Source organism: Pseudophryne corroboree, chromosome 4 (assembly GCF_028390025.1).
Source record: "Pseudophryne corroboree isolate aPseCor3 chromosome 4, aPseCor3.hap2, whole genome shotgun sequence".
NCBI lineage: Eukaryota > Metazoa > Chordata > Amphibia > Anura > Myobatrachidae > Pseudophryne > Pseudophryne corroboree.
Genome location: NC_086447.1, coordinates 439266957 through 439287347, shown reverse-complemented (window position 1 = coordinate 439287347; position 20391 = coordinate 439266957). Strand labels below are relative to the sequence as shown.

The following is a 20391-nucleotide window of genomic DNA, read 5'->3' as shown; positions in this document are numbered from 1 at the left end:
TATTATAAAGAGTGCTGCTTGTACTAAGAAGTGATCAGGAACATTACTACTGTATATTAGGGCCTGGGAGTTTCTTTACCTGCTACGGACCATTCCACTCGGTCGCTAGGTGCCCCCCTAGAGCTGAGCGAAGTCTCTATGCAGAACATCTTTGCCAGACCTCTGTTATCCTTTATTCATTCCTTATTCCATCTCTACTAATTGGACATATTCGCCTCTAGCAATACTTATTTTGGCATGGGGTCCTACGCAGGGGCGTTTCTACAGAGGAGGGGGCCCGTGTGCACCTCCAGGTGGGCCCCCTCCTCTGCACTGTGCTGTAGATGCCGGCATTGTGCCGGAGTCTACTGCGCATGCGCAGGTCTCCGGAAACATGGCACCTGCCATGATCCGGAGACCAATTTGGCTACCGCGCATGCGCGGCAGCCATTTTAGTGGCGATTTTCACTGCGATCGCAGCTCCCGGCGCTGGACTCCGGAAAAGTAAGTATTAAAATGGGTGCGGTGTGGGCCTTGTGCACCGCACCTATTATAGAAACGCCAATGGTCCTACGCACATCACAGGAGCATTCTCTTCCTTAAAGGGACAGCTTTGGGATATCCCACGGTTTCCAGTTTCACCCATGGTAGAAAGAGTAAAGGATTTTACAGGAAAGAATAAAAATCCCATTTTCTCTGAGACCATGGTGGATACTGGATACCATGCCTTACACTCTTGGCTTCCTAGGGTTTTTTTTATGGGACATATAAAAATCCAGGTCTGCCAACCACTGTTCGGTGGCTGGTTTCTTCACACCTGGTCTTCTTCTCCCCTCCTACTCCCTGTCCTTGGGCTTTTGTTAGTATTAACTGGCAGTTCCAGCAACATCTTCCAGAAAGATTACTTACCACAGAGGCATTGCACAGAGCTCCTGTGAAGAGGACGGGTCAGTGAAAGTAATTTTTTTGAAGATTGCTGAGGAAAATGGAAAACAGTTAAAAAAAAAAATGAAAATGATATTAATTTTGTAAATGTTGATCAGATTCTTGCAGTGTTACCTACATCAGTTCTTAAAAAAGTTAGAGGCAGTTTTATTAATGAGTTTCCTGCTATGATAGATGTGTTTGAACAGGGATAAAAGTGGATTGTAATAACAAAAAAATCTGTACCTGTATGTAGCAACAGAAGTGCACTGTGTTTGTTTTATATACAGAAAATGGGTGTTACTAAGAATTATTTTGCACTCTGTCCCACCCATGACACATTGTTGCCCCACCCGTGTCAAAATAAAACATCATTATTTTGCATAAAACTAATACTTTTCTTCTTGATTTTTGTAACATTTCTACACCAAGTTCTTACTTCACAATGGTTAAATTATACATATTATCCCACCTGTACAGTCACAAAGATTGTATAAAATTGCTCGCTATGTAAGCAGTTATATTTGTATAGCAGGTATACTTTCTGTCCCACCCATGACACAAGTTTGAAAATCAATAACGCCATACCCAAAACTGTAAATTAAGAGTTACCATACACAGGGAAGGATTGGGAACAAAAAGCGGCCCTGGAAAAATTTGTACTAGTGGCCCCACATGGGCAGCACCAGAGGTGTAAGGTCTAGCCATGGGCCATGGCAGCAGCACCCTCCCCCCAAGACTTTCCAGATAGTGGGCTTGTCCAGCATCAAGGGGGAAGTTAAAAAGAAATACAATTAATTATTATGAGCACATTATATGATACATCTTCAGAATTTAGGAAACTATATAATTCTTTAGAAAGATATATTTTCTTGCTTATTACACCAATTGTATCCCAATCACTATTCACTCAATCTTATATGTCAGCCAAGCAGGCAGACAGAGCATACACTAGATCATCTGCAATCACAGGCTAAGTGGCAAAGTAATTTTCATATATGCAAATTATTTTGCATCTTATTCATTATGTCTATAAAAAGGACCACATGTCCTCAAACAAAACAGGCCCCACTGGTGCGTCGGCCCACCGGGAATCTTCCCTGTAAACCCTATGGCCGATCCGCCTCTGACCATACACATCTTATAATACCATATACACTGTATGTATGCTACCATAATAATGTAACTATACTTTGTAATATGAGAGAGAGAGAGAGACTTTTGATATGAAAACCATAGTGCAAATGTCCCTCCCGTGACAACGGATTGCCCCCTAGGCAGGGGCGGATTGGGAAATAAAAGTGGGCATGGAAAAATTTCTAGAAGTGGCCCTATGTGGGCTGCACTAAATCAACTGTAGGCAGAACCAATACCAAAGTAGACAGGATTACTACTTTAAAATGTAATGTAGGCGGAGTTACACCAACAATTGTCATATTAGCTGGACACTAAAAAGTTTAGAAAGTATTGCGTTGTAGCAGAAGTAGTTAAGAAATTAAACTTGGGGTGACATTTAATCCCATAATACACTCACTAAATACATTTTAAAGCAATTAAAGCTACTTCATACTATACTGTTACAATGGTTCTCAAGCTCAGTTCTCAGGACCCCAAACAGTTCACGTTATCCAGGTCACTTGGCAGGTGCACAGATGTATTCCTTACTCACTAACACATTTCAAAAAGAGGAGCTAATTATTTCACTTGTGGTTCTGTGAGGAGACCTGGAAAGCATGCACTGTTTGAGGTCCTGAAGACAGAGTTTGAGAACCTGTGCTCTAGGGTGCCGTGATTGTAGAAAGTTTTGGGAACAACTGTGTTAAGGCATTGTAAAGCCTGCCATAGGCGTTCAGGGGCTGTCTGTTGAAAAGAATGGAAAAAATAAAAATGCTAAATCTTTTGAAGCTGTTCATGGAGTTTACTTGTAAAGTTTACACTATTGTTAGCCACAGTATTTTAACTATTGTTGTAGGCATCAATGTAAAAAACAGTTAATACAAATTTATACATTAAAAAAAGGTCACATTAACCTTTAATCCCTGTACAAATTGTGAATTCAAATTATCTTTGTTGGCGGAAGTAAACAGTAACTAAAAGGAATGTAATAAGACCATAATCTGACCTCCATTTTCACAAAATACTGTAAGTAAATAAATAAAACTAGGGGGGTATTCAATTAGCCACCATAGTTTTTCCTTCTGTAAAATAATACACTTATATCTCGATTTATGACCGATGGTCATTATCAGGCTAATAAATTAAAGTCCTGTTTTCAACCACTAACACGTGGGATTGAAGATAAATTTTCAGACCTAAGTGTTATTGCAGCTATGAGCAGGGGCATAGCCAGAACTCTGTGGGCCCTATAGAAACATTTTGACGGGGACCCCATCCCAATGCTTCTAGAAACACTTCTCTGCAGCAGTTGTTAATTTTACGCCCTATAATAGTGCCCTAGTTAATTTTCTGAGCCACAGTAGAGCCTTATTTAATGTTATGCCCTATAATAGTGCCCTAGTTTCTTTTATGAATCGCAGTAGTGCTTTAGTTCACCCTATGTCACATTTCAGAGTTGCCAGTACGTATTTTTCAGGGATATTGAATGGGAAGGTTTGTTTCTAGGAAAAAATACTACGGAGAAATGGGAGGTACTAAAATTCCTTCTAGCTAAAAATACTCTCAAATGTATTCCTACGAGCAGCAAAAAAAGTAATAAAAATCATAAACCGATGTGGCTTAACAAAAAGATAAAGGAACTTATGGGCAAGAAAAGGCGAGGATTTAAAAAATACAAATCTGACGGGGAAGCGGAGCATTTCAGCACTATAAGGACTGTAACAAAATATGCAAAAAGGAAATAAGAGCGGCTAAAGTAGAAACTGAAAAACTAGTAGCAAAGGAAAGCAAAGCGAATCCCAAAAAATTATTTAAATACATTAATAGCAAGAGATTAAAGAAGGAGAGTATAGGCCCTTTAAAAGACAAGTTGGGAGTCTTAAGCAAAAATTATAATGACATAGCGGACACACTAAATGAGTTTTTTTCAACAGTATTTACTAGAGAGGACCCAATTCAGGGACTACCACAAAATCTCAATAATGAGAATATCCCACTGATTGGTACTTATTTAAGCGAGAAGGTAGTCTGTGACCGATTAAAACATTTAAAGATTAATAAGTCACCGGGTCCCGATGGAATTCACCCAAGGGTTCTAATGGACCTTCACTCTGAACTTGCAAAACCGCTATTTTTGATCTTTAAGGATTCAGTAATATCAGGTATGGTTCACAAAGACTGGCGTATAGTGGAAGTAGTGCCTATATTCAAAAAGGGAAGTCAAGCTGAACCAGGTAATTATAGACCAGTTAGTCTTACATCTGTAGTGGGGAAAGTATTGGAAGGTATTCTAAGAGATAGTATTCAGAAGTTCCTTGAAGTCAATAAGGTCATTAAAAGGAATCAACATGGATTTGTGAAGGACAGATCCTGTCAAACCAACTTACTTGGCTTTTATGAAACAGTAAGTGCAAACTTAGATCAGGGTAAAGAGGTGGATGTAATCTTTTTAGACTTTGCGAAAGCTTTCGACACTGTACCACACATGAGACTTATCTACAAGCTACAAGAAATAGCACTAGGAAGCACAATATGCACTTGGATCAAAAATTGGTTAGATAATAGGGAGCAGCGCGTTGTGGTTAATGGATTCTTTTCAGATTGGACTGAAGTGTTAAGTGGAGTGCCACAAGGCTCAGTATTAGGACCGCTATTGTTCAATATTTTCATTAACGACCTAACAGAAGGTCTAGAGAGCATGGTGTAAATTTTTGCAGATGATACCAAATTGTGTAAAGTTATAAATACGGAGGGGGATGCTGATTCGCTTCAGAACGACTTAGTTAAATTAGAAGCATGGGCAGCGAAATGGAGAATGCGCTTTAATACAGACAAGTGTAAGGTAATGCACTCTGGTAACAAGAACAAAAATAACACCGACATACTAAGTGGGTAAAATTAGGGGATTCTGTACTGGAAAAGGACTTAGGTGTCCTCATAGATATCAAACTAAGCAGTAGTACCCAAAGTAGGATTGCAGCAAAGAAGGTTAATAAGATATTAGCATACATAAAATGGGGAATTGATGCTAGGGATGAGAGTGTTATACTCCCGTTGTATAAATCACTAGTGAGGCCACATTTTGAATACTGTGTACAATTCTGGGCACCATACTACAAAAAGGATATCCTGGAGCTAGAAAAGGTTCAGAGGCGGGCGACCAATCTAATTAAGTGCATGGAGACGCTGGAATACGAATAAAGGCTTGCAAGGCTAGGCATGTTTACATTGGAAAAGAGGAGACTAAGAGGGGACATGATCAACATCTACAAATATATAAGGGGACAATACACAGATCTTGCGCAGGACCTGTTTTTGGTTAGATCAATACAGAGACCTCGTGGACACTCACTCAGGTTAGAGGAGAGGAGATTCCGCACAATACGGCGTAAAGGCTTTTTCACTGTAAGGACGATACGTGTTTGGAATTCCCTGCCTGAGGGAGTTGTAATGGCGGACTCAGTCAACACCTTTTAAGAATGGATTAGATAAATTCCTAATGGATAAGGATATCCAGGGTTATGGTGCATAGTCACGCACTATAGTTATTATAAAAAAGAGGGATAAAACGTAATGGTAGACATCAGCATCAATCAAAATTTTATACCAAATAATCCTACATAGGAGACCACAAATAGGTTGAACTCGATGGACAAATTGTCTTTTTTCAACCTTAGATACTATGTTACATTATGCCGCACAGTACCCCCAATTCACATTATGATATATAGTGCTCCCCGTTCATATTCTGCCTCATTACAGTGCCCCGGTTCATATTATATAACATTATAAAGCCCTCCAGTTCATTTTATACCACACTACAATGAGCAGGTCCAGGGACATACCTAGATATATTGCAGGCACTAAGGAAAAAGATTGTAAGGACCACTACGTACCCCTACGTATCACCCAATGGCAAAAAATGTATATATCACATGTAACTGTGACAGGGAAAGTGGGCCCTCTCAGCTCTGGGCCCCATAGCAGCTGCATTGCCTGCTCCTATGGTAGCTAACGCCCTTGGCTATGAGGGCTGTTTTATCTGGATGTATGCTTTGGGTGCCACAGCATAATCCCTGATAATTGCTGGGTATTGGTATACCGGCGGGAGACAGAGACCGGAGTGTCAGGGGGACATGGGGCCACAGCTGGGCAGCAGAGCAGTTATCAGGGAGGCAGGAGAGTGAGATGCAGATCCCTGCGGTGCTGAGCACATCCTGGGAACCCGCCCACTGAGGGGTGCTTATCGTGAATTATTCTTCAGGTCCCTAGGCACCCGAAGCATAATCCCAGTTAAATTACGGTTGTCGAGGCTAATTGAATAGGACCTTGCAAATTAATTAGCTGTGGTAAATTACAACTATTGAATACCCCCCTAGGGATACATTTTTATGTGACATTTGCTTAGCGTTGGGTGATTAACAGACTATCCAGTTTCCTTCATATATCACCTTGTAGACTTATTGTACTTGTCCAAACTTCACAAACTAAACTTAATCATTAAACGCACAAAAGATACCCCCTCAAGCAGATCATCTCCCCCTAGCATAGAATATTCCCCTTCCCTTCATACAGATCATCTCCCCCTGGCACAGATTAACCCCACCAAAATAGATCATAATCTCCCTTTAGTCACTAAATAACTTCCCTACCACTGAGATTATCTCTCCCTAGTAAAGATTCTTCCTCCACCTGAGACAAATCTCCCTTTAGCACTAAATAGGGGTGTATCTAGGGGTACGAGCGCCCCTGGCAAGCTAAGGGACTAGCACACACATCCCCCCATCATTGGAATTTACACTCTGTACTCACACCTTTACCTCCATTAGTCCTAACATCTCCCCCAACTCCACTCATAACTTCACCACCATTAGTCCTAATACCTCCCCCCACTCCATGCACCTCTCCCCCACTACTCTAGTCCCCCAACACCAGGAGCAGCCGCAGAGTATTCCATCTGATACTGGGGCTCTGAGGTTATCTCAGCTGCAGCGTTACCATTGGGGAACAGAACTGTTGGGTTAGGAGCGGACAATATGCGGTGGTCTTGACCTCCCATTATGGCATCTCTCTTACGATGATCACATTTAATAAATAACCCCCCCTCAACTAGCCCCATCACTAGCTCATTAGCATTTATATTTATTACAAAGATCCTGTATTGCATTATTAAAACTACAATATGCTAATAGCCACCATCAATCCCACATTAAATTATTAGCCCTCACATTTTTTTTTAAGAGTCCCATATACAATTAATAGCTCCCACTAGCATTGGAAGGAAGCAGTCCTCTTTTAAACTAAACAATATTACACAAATAGCCCCAACCAACTACTGCATTAAATAATTACCATCCATATTTAATTAAAAGTTCCTACAAGTCTCCACATTACATTTATAGCCCCACTACAATACACTACGATAGCCCCACTAATCCCCAATTTACATATTAACATATTAATACCAAAATTACATATGCAGTCCACGCTGCTTAATGGGATGCAGTTAAAATGCTGGCGGACGGCATCCCGGCAGTCAAAATACCGCCGTCAGAATCCCGAACGAAGGCATAATCCTGGCGTCTAAATACCGTCAGGGGTCGGGATCCCGGTGTCAAAATACAGACGCCTGGAATCCCAAACGTACTTTTAGCGGGACACGGGGGGTTAGAGGTTAGGTTTAGGCATTAGAAGAGGGTTAGGGTGCAGGGACGGGAAGGGGATGGTTAGGTACTGGGGAGGGGAGGTTAGGGTTAGGCACCAAGCAGGGAAGGTTAGGTTTAGGCAGCGGGGAAGGGAGCGTTAGGAACTTGGGAGGAGAGTTTAGGGTTAGTCACTTACAAGGGGAGGTGAACCCAGGACGGGGGGTTAGGGTTAGGCACTTACAAGGGGAGGTTAGGGTTAGGCAACAAGCAGGGAGAGTTAGGTTTAAGCAGTGAAGGGAGGGTTAGGGTTCGGTACCACCAGGGAGGGTTAGGGTGAGGCACCACCAGGTAGTGTTAGAGTTAGGCACCCAAAAGGGAGGGTTAGGGTAGGGGCCGGGGAAGGGATAGGTTACTTTCTGAGGGGCTGTAGGGATTCTAAAGGCCAGGCTGCTGCTGTCGGTGTTCTGACCGCTGGCATCCCGTCCATTGGGATATCATACTGAATTATTCTTAACATCCCTACTCACCTCCTCTCATGACATTAATATTATACTCCCATCCCACATTAAATCATTACACAATCAGTCATCACACTAACCCATTGTCATTCACTGCAGATGATTTGTGTGCATGATCTCTGCTCAGTGGGGAAACAGATTCAGCAACACCGGACACATGCGTGCTGTAGAGTTGAGTTGGGAGGGGAGGAAAAGAGGGGAAGGCAAGAGGAGGCTTGAACCAATATGGTTCAGTGGTCTCCATGACCACCCGTGGTCTCCATCATGGTAAATCCGGAAACCTGTGATGGCTGGGTAACTTATGGGCCCTACACACTGGCAGATAAAATGCACAATATGAACGTTCTCGTTCATTAATAAACGATTAACGTTGCGTGGCCCCGCGCTCGTTAATCGTTGGTGCCCCGTCGCTTATGCATGCAAGCCAATATGGACGAGATTGTCCATATTAGCATGCAGTGCTATGGAGCCGGGTGACGGAGGAGTGAAGAAACTTCACTACCCCCGTCGCCGAGTCGCCTGTCGGCCGTATCTGCCGTCGGGCAGCACGGCGGCGGATCTGCCAGTGTGTAGGGCCCATTAGTTAAAGTGACTGCAGTTCAGTTGGCTCCCAGGACTGTAGCAGGCAGCAGTGAATGAGGCCAGTCCTGCTGTCTGTGTGGTCCTGCTCTCCCCCTAGCTCCAAACCACAATGGGCTGCCAGAGATTGTTACTGGAGAGGGGTGCGTGCAGCAGCAAGGAACTTGCCATGAGGAGAGTATTTGTCTGCTACTCTAGGGGAGCTCACACGTATCACTGCTTCTGCGGATTAATTATTGCTGGCTCCGAACCATTGCAGTTGGAGGCACCGCCGGGCAATGCCCCTCCTTAGCTAGCGCCCCGGGCAGGTTCCATTCTGGCCGATAAATAGATACGCCCCTGGCACTAAATAACCTTCCTCCCCCTACTACACATTGCTCCCCCCCCCCACTCCCACAGACAGATCTCCATGTCCCCCTATCAGCCAGTGCACCTCTGTAGGCAGCCTGTCAGTCTTTAAAAAAAAAAAAAAAAGTCCTGCAACCTGCATGACATTTTACTTTTTAAAGACTGACTGTAGCATGTGCCAACAACAGCGCAATCAGACTCATTCAGTGGCACCTGACTTTTCCCACTCTGTCTCCCCTCGTGTCCCGTGCTCTGTGCACAGCCTGGCAGGCTACAGCTGATGACTGCCTGGGGGATCACTGTGCAGGCTGCTGAACTCACCTCTCCTGGATGCGCACCCTCTTGCCTTTCATCTTCCGAAGTGCGTGACAGCCGTGACTTCAGTGGCGCGTGTACCGCCTTTCAGTTAGGCGGGATGAGCCTTTTCTCACTATAGCGGCCGCACTAGTAACAGTCTGAATGGGCTGCCTGTCATGCACAAAACCGCGACCCAGTGATAAACTAAGTGGGGCGGAGCCACAGATGACAGGCGGCCCCACGCACCAACCAGCCCACTGGTAATTCCCCCGGTGAAGTTAATGGCCAGTCCGGCCCTGCCCCTAGGCAACAGGTTCGGATCCTTGGTACATCAGCATCCCGAAATGTAAAAAAGGACTGCGACTGAACAAAGAGCTATCAAGTCAAGTCCATGGGGGGAATTCAAATTTTGAAAAGTCGGTTGGGTGTCTGTTTTTTCTTGTCTATTAGAAAAAAAACAGACACCCAACTGACTTTTCAAACAATTGAATATCCCCCACTGAATGCTGTATAGGTTTTAGCATCAAAAAGCATCGGTATAGGAGACGGGGGCAGTCAGGAGATGCTGGGCTTCAAAAAGGGGGGAAACTGCAAGTGAATTGGATAATTCATAATTGACAAGTGCTGCCAACAGCGCATATTACCATGCAGCGACACTCCGCACACCTAGTTATGGCCCTGGTATTTATTTATTATGGGATGTTTAACATTTTCCTGACCAAATATGTTATTTCTATTAGTATGATATGTTTGACAAACAGAAAGTTCAGCACTCACCAAAGCAAGCTCACTTATTTTCACAACATCAATAAACAAATGATGGGGGTTTAGTTAGTGAATTGGCCAATGCACGGAAGCCTGCAAACCGCTCGCCAAGGTACCCCATCTTCATGCAGGTCCTACACTATCATTATGATATGTTTGATACAGCCTGAACTATAGACTATGGGGGTCATTCCGAGTTGATCGCTAGCTGAAAATGTTCGCTGCGCTGTGATGATGCAAACAACCGGCACTTCTGCGCATGCGTATGCGGAGCAATGCGCAAACGCGGTGTACTTTCACAACGGCCGATGTATTTTTACACAAGGTCTAGCGAAGCTTTTTAGTCGCACTGCTGGCCGCAGAGTGATTCACATGAAGTGGGCGTTTCTGGGTGTCAACGGACCATTTTCAGGGAGTGTCCAAAAAACGCAGGCGAGCCAGAAAAAACGCAGGCATGGCTGGGCGAACGCAGGGCGTGTTCGTGACGTCAAAACAGAAACTGAACAGTCTGAAGTCATCGCAAGCGCTGAGTAGGTCTGAAGCTACTCTTAAACTGCACAAAATTATTTTGTAGCCGCTGTGCGATCCTTTCGTTCGCACCTCTGCTAAGCTAAAATACACTCCCAGTGGGAGGCGGCATAGCGTTTGCACGGCTGCTAAAACCAGCTAGCGAGCGATCAACTCGCAATGATCCCCTATCTACAGTGATAAATATTAATACTGTATTCCATACAGTATCCAGTGCATAAAAAATGTATACATTAATGTCCAAGGTCAGTACTAGGTTCTTCTACTGCTCTCCCAGACTCCCGCACTTGCTCCAATATTTATCAGAGCGGGAGATTGGGAATTGCATTTGAAATCTAGAAATCCTGCGTTTGACCCTGGATAGAAACCACAACTACTTTACATAAACCTTTTCTTCTTAAGCTATCAGCAACAATCACATTGCACAAACAAAAGTATTTATAACCTGAGACGAGAGCATCCTCAAAAACTAGAAGAAATATTTTTAAACAAAGAATTATATACTGTATACCATAGAAAATATAAAAAGTGCATGTGAATCATTTCTCAGATGTGACAAGCATCTAATATCCGACATTAAACAATGGAGGGATGCCACCACTCTGAACAAATAATTTTTTGGGGAAAAATCTTATCCCAAGAGGCCCAAAAAGAATCATGACAGAACTAACTTACGCATCCAATGATACAGATTTAATCAAACAGTGGTACGTTATATTAGACCCCTGCTCTTTCAACCTGATGAAATTAATAAATAAGTATAGACAAAAGCCACTCATTATCTTGGAGAAAGAAAAACAAGACATACTGGCTCCGATTCAATATTTGGCTCAATATTAGAATTTGTCAAAAATTACGCAAGGACAAATAAAATTGGAGGATGAAGTAATAAGAATGAAACACTAAAATAAGAGCTACAATGTATTATGAAGAACAAAATTACAAAAATGTAATGGAACTAAGTCAAAATATCAGGACTAAAGCAAAAAACTAATCAAGAAAGAAGTATCTCAAGAAACTAAACAGAACAAGCATACCATCAATCAAGAAGACGGAAGCAAATTACTCAAAAGTTACATTTATAGCAGAAATCACAATGTACATAAGCAGCAAACAAGACAGTATTTATTGGTATGAAATTAATGTAGCACAAATAAATGAATCCAGAACATTAATATTCAAAAAGGATCTACTGAACGTCAGATGTAGGTAGGCATGAACAGACTATGCAGAACATTACATGCAGAATGTCACTTACAGCATATAAGGTAGATAAATGACTGTCCCAACACAATACAGGAATACACTCCTTAATTAAGCAGATGTGGCAAAGAATAGAGAGTCACAGTATCACATCAGCACAAGGTGTTCAGGTTAGTATAACAACTGAGATGGACCCAGAGTCACTCGGTGTATCTGGTAAGAGTTCCCAAGGTAAGTCTAGCACAGTTCTTACCACTCTAAGTTAATCTCGGTAACTGAGGTTAGTGCAGATGGGGACCATCATGCAGACCAGACTGGATAGAGATTAGGTGAACACCGGAGTGATGTACCAGAAAATATACCACCAGATTTCAGCCAATGGAGTAAATAAACATGAAGAGAAATAGCTCTGTAGAAGCTGCAATATATGACACTTTCCACTCAGCCAGGATTGGATGCCGAGCACCAGGAAGCCAGACTGGAAAAAGAAACATAGATAGCCTGTCTGGAGCCAGACCACAGTCCAAGTTAAGACATGCCAGGAATCAGAATGAGGAATGGTAGAAAGCAATAACCAGGAACCAAATCAGATTTCTTATCAACTATAACGGAATACTGAACCAGAGCATAAGCACAGGAACCGTAAATAGTAAAAGCTGTATCAGGAGACAAGAACAAGAAATATACAGCACAGGAACTGGGAGACTACGCTAGGAGCAAACCCTGGGGCATGTAGGGCCCACCGGGAAAATGCAGTACTAGGGGCCCATGTTAGGGGTGTGGCCAGTCTGCAGTGGGGGTGTGGCCTGCCACCTCATTGGTTTGACTTACCATTAGAAAGTGCAACGTTTTGGGCCCCTTCATAAATATATACAGTAAATTGAGCTGCTGCATGCATGATAATGTACCAGATTAATAACAGCAATGCACTGTAGAAAATACACCATAGTCCAGTATAATATAACATATGTATAATGTATAATTCAAGTGCACAGTCTGGAACCTGATCCTTAGAGCAGGATGTGGGCCCCCCAGGCAGTAGGGCCCACCGGTGGTTTCCCCTGTACCCCTGTGAGCCAGTCCAAGCCTAGGGTAATACCATACCAGATGCTGGCAATCTCATACTTGTAGGCAGCATACCTGTTTTGCAACTCAGAGTGATTGAAAGCACACACATTGAAAGTAACTATCACTGACAATAAGGCAGAACCCTAACACCACAGCTACAGAGATGATATACCTTGGAGAAGGAGCGTACATATTTAAAACAGAGACATGTCCAGAAACAGAAGAACTCAACAACATATAAACAGGATTAGAATGAACAGCCAACTACAGAAAGAAGCCAAAGCCAGATTTAATGAAGGAGTCAATGAGACACCAAAAGTGACAGTACAATTAAAACTATGACTAAAAATTATCTGAATTCACTAGTAACAATAGGATTTTTTTGTAAGAAATAAGAACAAAAGAGAATGAAGACCCAGAAGCATTTATGGATCATTTTTATATTTAGCTCAAAAACTGAAATTGCCACCAAGCACCCCACCATCAGAGATGTATGCAAACCAATGCAGACAACCCACCATCAAAGACAGTTGCAAACCACTGCAGGTACCCCCCCCCCCCCCCCCCCCCCATGGGAGATCTACACAAACCAGAATTAGAAGAACCAAAGTAGGTTCTTCCATGTGGTATGTTTTGTACAATGGAAAATCATCATAAGTGGTAGATGGTTTTTGCTAAAAAAAAATTGTGTCTATATTTGCAGTTGATTTTGAATTGAAATGACAAAAGAATTACTGACTTTAGACTAATATTATCCAACATCGATATTAGTTTAAAAATTTCCAAAGGATCAATCTAAAAAAGAAAAGAAAGTTGTTTATTTTTTTAAATAAATAAATATGGAATGTTGGGGACGATTTAGCATGGATTACTATTGAGACTGAAATTGCGAATGCGTCAAAAACTGCTACTGTTAAAATCGCATGTGAAAAGCCGCACTGAAATGGTAAAAGATGCCCACCAATGTGGTAGCAACTCTGAGTATGCATTTGCAGAGTTGGGATCTATATGCAGACACCGGGTACCATCGACAATTGCGGTTTACCCATGCCTACTCAGAATAAAGCAGGTGCAGTTGCACAAGTACCGTGTTTTTAATTGCAAGCGATCACAGCTGGCATCAGATATATGCTCCAAAAATGTCCATGACATGCCTGCGTTTTCCCAACCACTTCCCACAAACGCCATGTTGCCTCCCTCAAATGGTCACAAAATGTTTTCAAAACAAATAAGATTTATTTTGGAAGGTATACTAAACCATCATTTGTTTTTTGGTTTGATGGAACACATTACAGGCAAATCAGAGGTATTGACGTGTACAAAATTTGAACCAGGACATGCAAATCTATTTGTAGCAGAATGGGAAAATGGGAAAATCTAAACAGATAACCCCTACCTGAAAGACCTTCTTAAGGCAAAGGTTTATTAATGATGTTATATTTATCTGGACAGCTACAGAGGAAAATCTATAGAACTTTTTTACACATATCCATATGTCTGAGGAAGGGGATACGTCCGTGAAACGTTACCTGCACTTTATTAAAACATTACACTCGGACGGGTGTTTTTTTAAGCACATCAAAACTCTGTTGCCTCTTTTTCTGGATGTACTATGGTGGGATAGTCACCACAAGGAAGGTACCGCAGCAAGTAAGAAGTAGCTGGAGTGCCGGAGCTCACAATTGCTATATATATATACACTGGCTTACCGACAGTGTGGCGAGCGCAAATGAGCCCCTTGCGGGCTCGCTGCGCTCGCCACGCTATTTTATTCTCCCTCCAGGGGGGTCGTGGACCCCCACTAGGGAAAATAAGTGTCGGTATGCCGGCTGTCGGGATTCTGGCGCCGGTATACTGTGCGCCGGGATCCCTCTGACACCACCTCCCCTGCTGCCCTCTCCTATGGAGGCCTCTCCTTCACCCACACGGTCAGACCTGATGGTCGCCAGGGTGGAGGCGTGGGCATCCTTCTCTCCCCTAACTGCACCTTTCGTGTCATCCCACCTGAGCCCTCCATCACCTTCTCCACCTTCGAGGTCCACACTATCCGCCTCTTCTACCCCATTCACCTCCTTGTGGCAGTGATCTACCGCCCCCCTGGCCACTGTTCACCTTTCCTTGACAATTTTGCTGCCTGGCTTCCCCACTTTCTCTCCTCCGACCTCCCCTCTATCATCCTCGGTGACTTTAACATCCCTATTGACATCACTAATGCCACTTCCACTAATCTTCTCGCCCTTTCCACCTCCTTTGGACTTTCTCAATGGACCTCCACCCCTACTCACAATCTCGGCCACTCCCTCGACCTTGTCTTCACCCACCGATGTGATCTCTCTGATTTCTCAAACTCTTCCTTTCCTCTCTCTGACCACCATCTGCTTTCTTTAACTCTCTCATCCTCCTTCCTCCTCTCCATGCCCAGACCCACTACCACCAGACGCAATCTTGGGTCTCTCAACCCCACTTTCATGTCCTCCCTCGAAACTTTCCTATCTCCTCTTTCCACTATAACTTGTCCCAACCAGGCAGCCTCCTTCTATAACTCTTCCCTAACCGCTGCTCTCGACTCTGTGGCCCCCCTCTCCTCTGTCCCCCTCCGCCGCTCCAAACCCCAACCCTGGCACACCAAACTAACACGTTTCTTACAAAAATGCTCACGCTCCGCTGAACGCTCCTGAAAGAAATCTCACTCTCTGCCGGACTTCCTCCATTTCAAGTTTATTCTCTCCTCCTACAGCTCTACTCTTTCCCTCGCCAAGCAATCCTTTTTCCAAGCACTCATCTCTTCTCAGTCCTCCTGTCCATGCCATCTCTTTGAAACTTTCAACACTCTCCTTCGCCCCCTCCTCCTCCCCTCCCACCCTCCCTCACTGCCACTGACTTTGCCTCCTTCTTCATCTCCAAAATTGAGGACATCCAACACGACATCTCCCGCCGTCACCCCTCTGCTACCCCCTGCCCCCTTTATCCCTCCCCTCCATCTATCCCACCCTGTCCTCCTTCTGTCCCACTTCAGAAAAGGAAGTCCACTCCCTCATCTTATCTTTCCCCCCTCCACCTGCCCCCTGGATCCCCTTCCCTCCCGTCTTCTCCGCTCCCTCTCCCTCACTGCCTGCTCCCACCTTGCTCACCTCTTTTAACCTGTCCCTCTCCACCGGCATCTTCCCTTCACCATTCAAACATGCTCTGGTCTCTCATATTCTCAAAAAACCCAACCTCGACCCCTCATCACCCACTAACTACCGCCCCATTTCTCTTCTCCCTTTCGCCTCTAAATTACTTGAACGACTGGTCTACAGCCGTCTCACAAGCTACCTCTCTGACAACTCCATCCTCGATCCACTACAATCTGGCTTTCGCCCACTCCACTCAACTGAGACTGCCCTGGTGAAAGTCACCAATGACCTGCTTTCGGCCAAATCCAGGGGCCACTTCTCTCTGCTCATCCTTCTGGACCTCTCTGATGCCTTTGACACCGTAGGTCATCCTCTCCTCCTCCGCACACTCCAAAACGCTGGCCTCTCTAGCACTGTCCTTGACTGGTTTTCTTCTTACCTCACTAACCGCTCCTTCTCTGTGTCTGCCTCCAGCACCACCTCACACCCTTCCATCCTTCCTGTTGGTGTCCCTCAGGGTTCTGTCCTTGGACCCCTTCTGTTCTCCCTGTATACCTCTTCCCTGGGTGCGCTCATTAACTCATTTGGCCTTCAATACCACCTCTATGCTGATGACACACAACTCTACCTCTCATCTCCTGATCTGTCCCCCTCTGTCCTCTCTCAGGTTTCCAGCTGCCTCTCTGCAATCTCCTCCTGGATGTCTGAACGCTCTCTAAAGCTCAACATGGACAAAACTGAACTCATCATCTTCCCCCCATCCAGAGCAACACCCCCGACCAATATCTCCATCATTGTTGACAACACCACCATCTACCCCGTTCCCCAACTCCGCTGCTTGGGCGTCACTCTTGACTCCTCCCTCTCCTTTGCACCCCACATCCAAGCTGTGGCACAATCCTGTCGTTTCCAGCTACGCAACATTGCTTGTATCAGGCCATATCTCTCCCAGAGTCCAACTAAACTCATCATCCACTCACTGGTCATCTCACGACTTGACTACTGCAATGTCCTCCTCACCGGCCTCGCTTGCTCCCATCTTGCTCCCCTCCAATCTGTCCTGAACTCCGCAGCTAGGCTTATCTTCCTCTCCCGCCGCACCACATCTGCCACTCCCCTTCGACAAAATCTACACTGGCTCCCATTCCCCTACAGAATCCTCTTCAAACTCCTCACCCTCACATACAAGGCCATCTCCTTTTCCACTGCTCCCTACATCTCCAACCTCCTTTCCCTTCATACTCCCTCCCGCCCCCTACGGTCGACTAATGACCATCGCCTCTCCACCGCCCTGGTCACTGCTTCCCATGCACGAGTTCAGGATTTTGTCCGTGCTGCACCCCTTCAGTGGAACGCACTCCCCCGCTCCATTAGACTCTCCCCGACCTTGCAAAGCTTCAAACGGGCACTAAAAACCCACCTATTCATCAAAGCATACCCTCCCGATGCATAACCCAGTGCTGAAGCCGCGCCTCCACCCCCCTGCCTCATGCCGTGATCTCAGCTTTGCTTGCATACTGCCATCAGGCTACCTCCCACTTGCCTGCACCTCTTGTCATGTGTCTGTCGCCCCTCCCCACTAGATTGTTAGCTCTTCAGAGCAGGGCCCTCTTTCCTCTTGTTATCTAAGCCCTCATCTTGACACATTTCACTCGCAGCTCTCCCTTACTCAACGACCATCTTTATCCTGCTAGTAAAGGCTCATCTCCATCTATGGCCACCAACCTCTAGTAGCACGATGATCACTCCATCAATACTTACATCTTAGCTGTATTATGTCTTGAGAATATGTGGTGCTCTGTTACCTGTACTCTATTTCTGTTATTTATTTACTGTAATGCTAGGTTTTGTCTCCCTGTACTGTCCTTTGTACGGCACTGCGAAACACATGTGGCGCCTTATAAATAAAATGTAATAATAATAATAATAATAATAATCCCGTCAGTCGGCATACTGAAGACCACCCATATATATATATATATATTTTGAACACACATTGTGCCTCATTTATGAGTTCTAATCAGTATGTATTGGATTCACTATAAGCCTGTTAGCATGTGAGCAACAAATGATATCACAATTTTTTAAACTTTCACAGAGGACAGGTGATACAGTTTGTAGTTCAGTACTGCTACCATACTTAAAATCATTGGTTATTATCTAATTGACCCTTAGGTTTTTTTCCTGTGTGAATCTGTATGGACAGCTTACCCATATCTGTATTTCACATTTGTGTTTGACACATGAGGTAAGAATTTCATCTGTAATAACCTTATAAATATTTAAATATCTATATATTTGTAGAGCTTGATTAACGCAGTTTCCTGCTATCATTAGGGTTATTCGTAGTGTATTTCTATCAGGAGACTCTTACACTGACCATTTAGACAATTATATTGTGATCCATGTATTAGACGCATGTGTGTTTTCCTAATAGAGGATAATAGTGAGGGGGTGGATAATCAAGCTTTCCCTCCCTCCTCTTTCTTTCTTTTTTCCCTCTCGGTTTTGATTTGGATTAGATATACACTAATTAAAATCAATTGATTTGTTAGGTCCATTTTTGGTAGGATCTTGCTGTTTTCACCTTCCTTTTGAAAGTTAGAAACATAGGAAATAGCTGAATTCTGATCGAATATATGAGGTATGTGACGCTTCTACTTTATGAACCATACAATGGTTGATAAATCAATTTTTTTGATAGTAATATGAATCAATTACCTTTTAATTAGACTGGCTTGAAGCTTAGGCAGTCTCCTTTTTGATGTTTTGAAGTTATTCTTTGAAAAATCCTGAGTGTCCATTCTGATTGATCACATTTTGATAAATGTTAATACCAAAAGGTATGTAAAATACCCAATGATAATAGATAATATATATGAGTTTTATGATCACCACCTAACTGAGTTCTCATTTTTTTGTCAATAGCCCAATTATTGTCTCTTCGCTCTGTTTCACCATGTCTCGCAACATCCTATTGTTCATTGACTGTTCTTTGTACCATACTATTGTTATTATATGATTTTACTGTAGTGTATAAATACTGATTGGCTGTCTTATAATTTTTAGACATACCCCTGATGAAGTCTAGTTACTAGACGAAACGCGTTGGATTGTTATATTTGATTTTATCTCTGAATAGCATATGAAGAAGATTAAAGATATTGCACTAAGTTGCCGATATTCCTCTATCAACTTCAAAGATGGCGTATTGGAAGATAAATTACATCATTTTGTCTGTGTAATATGATGGACTTGCTTCATTGCTTCTGTACATTTTAATACATTTTTTAGGAAAGAACAGTTCATGTTTATGTTTTAAAATCAATGTTAATTGTGAAACCCACTGGGTTCCCTGTATTTATAGGTTAAAATAACCAAAAATAGCAGCAAATTCAGTTAATTTTAATCCATCAAGAATCTTCAAACAAAGTGCAATGTGCAAGCATAGCCATAGGTAATAGATGAAATATTGATACTTAGCAGTTCAGTATATCAGCGTATCAGAACGAGTGGCAGCTCCTACAGCTGTTTCGGTGCCGTAGCACCTTCATCATGGGAAAAGCCATCAGTATAATATGCCACAGCCAACCATCACATATATATACCATAAAATAATTAACAAAATACAAACACCTGTACCATTAGAAAAGTGCTCACCAATCACTCATAGGGAGGAGGATCCCCCACTCCTCCCCAGCCACCGCATCATGCCATATCCACATAGCTTTCCAAGTGGTGCACGCGGTCCACCGGCACTCACTTCTGGTGTCCGGAACAAAAACACAGGTCAGGCTCTCATGGTCAGTATTGCGAGCCGCGCCACCCGGAAGTGACGCGGCCTCTGCTCCAACGTCCCCCGCGTCATCTCCTGTGTGCTTGCAGACACACTGGGGTTGCCAGTCAACCGCAGAGACACCCACTCACGTCCGCCGGCCAATGGCGCAACTCGAGTGGCCTGAAGGAGTGTCCGAATCCAAATCCCCCGTGACAACAATCAACAAAATAGATGCGCCCTAGAACGCATCACACTATCTACAACGTAATAAATGTGAAATTAATTACCAGATGATACATCAATTAAAATAGAGTGGACCATAAGATCACACCCCACAAAGAGTTAGACATCATGTAACAAACCACAGGGAGTTAGAATAAGGTATATCTATTCTCTGCTGTCATAGTGTTTTTATTAATATATGTAACCACTAAGGAGCCCATCAGATAAACCAGCCAAATAAAATAACTAAATCAAATAAATGAATTGAATGACAGTTCCTCATTCAGCCCTTGAGGGGCCATTGC

The 20391-nt window shown here is 43.6% G+C and overlaps 1 protein-coding gene across 2 annotated transcripts in view; it reads right to left on the bottom strand.

The window, feature by feature from the left end:
• The window catches only part of MRAP2 (melanocortin 2 receptor accessory protein 2), a 212406-nt gene that overhangs the window by 151497 nt on the left and 40518 nt on the right, over nt 1–20391 (bottom strand). Inside the window, exon 1 of one of the 2 annotated variants that reach the window (XM_063916919.1) lies at nt 889–966. The exons of the other annotated variant lie outside the window; for it this stretch is intronic. Coding sequence (XP_063772989.1) covers nt 889–899 — 11 coding nt within the window. The 5' untranslated portion in view covers nt 900–966. Of the gene's footprint in view, nt 1–888; nt 967–20391 lie in introns of those variants that run through there. 2 annotated transcript variants of the gene reach the window in all.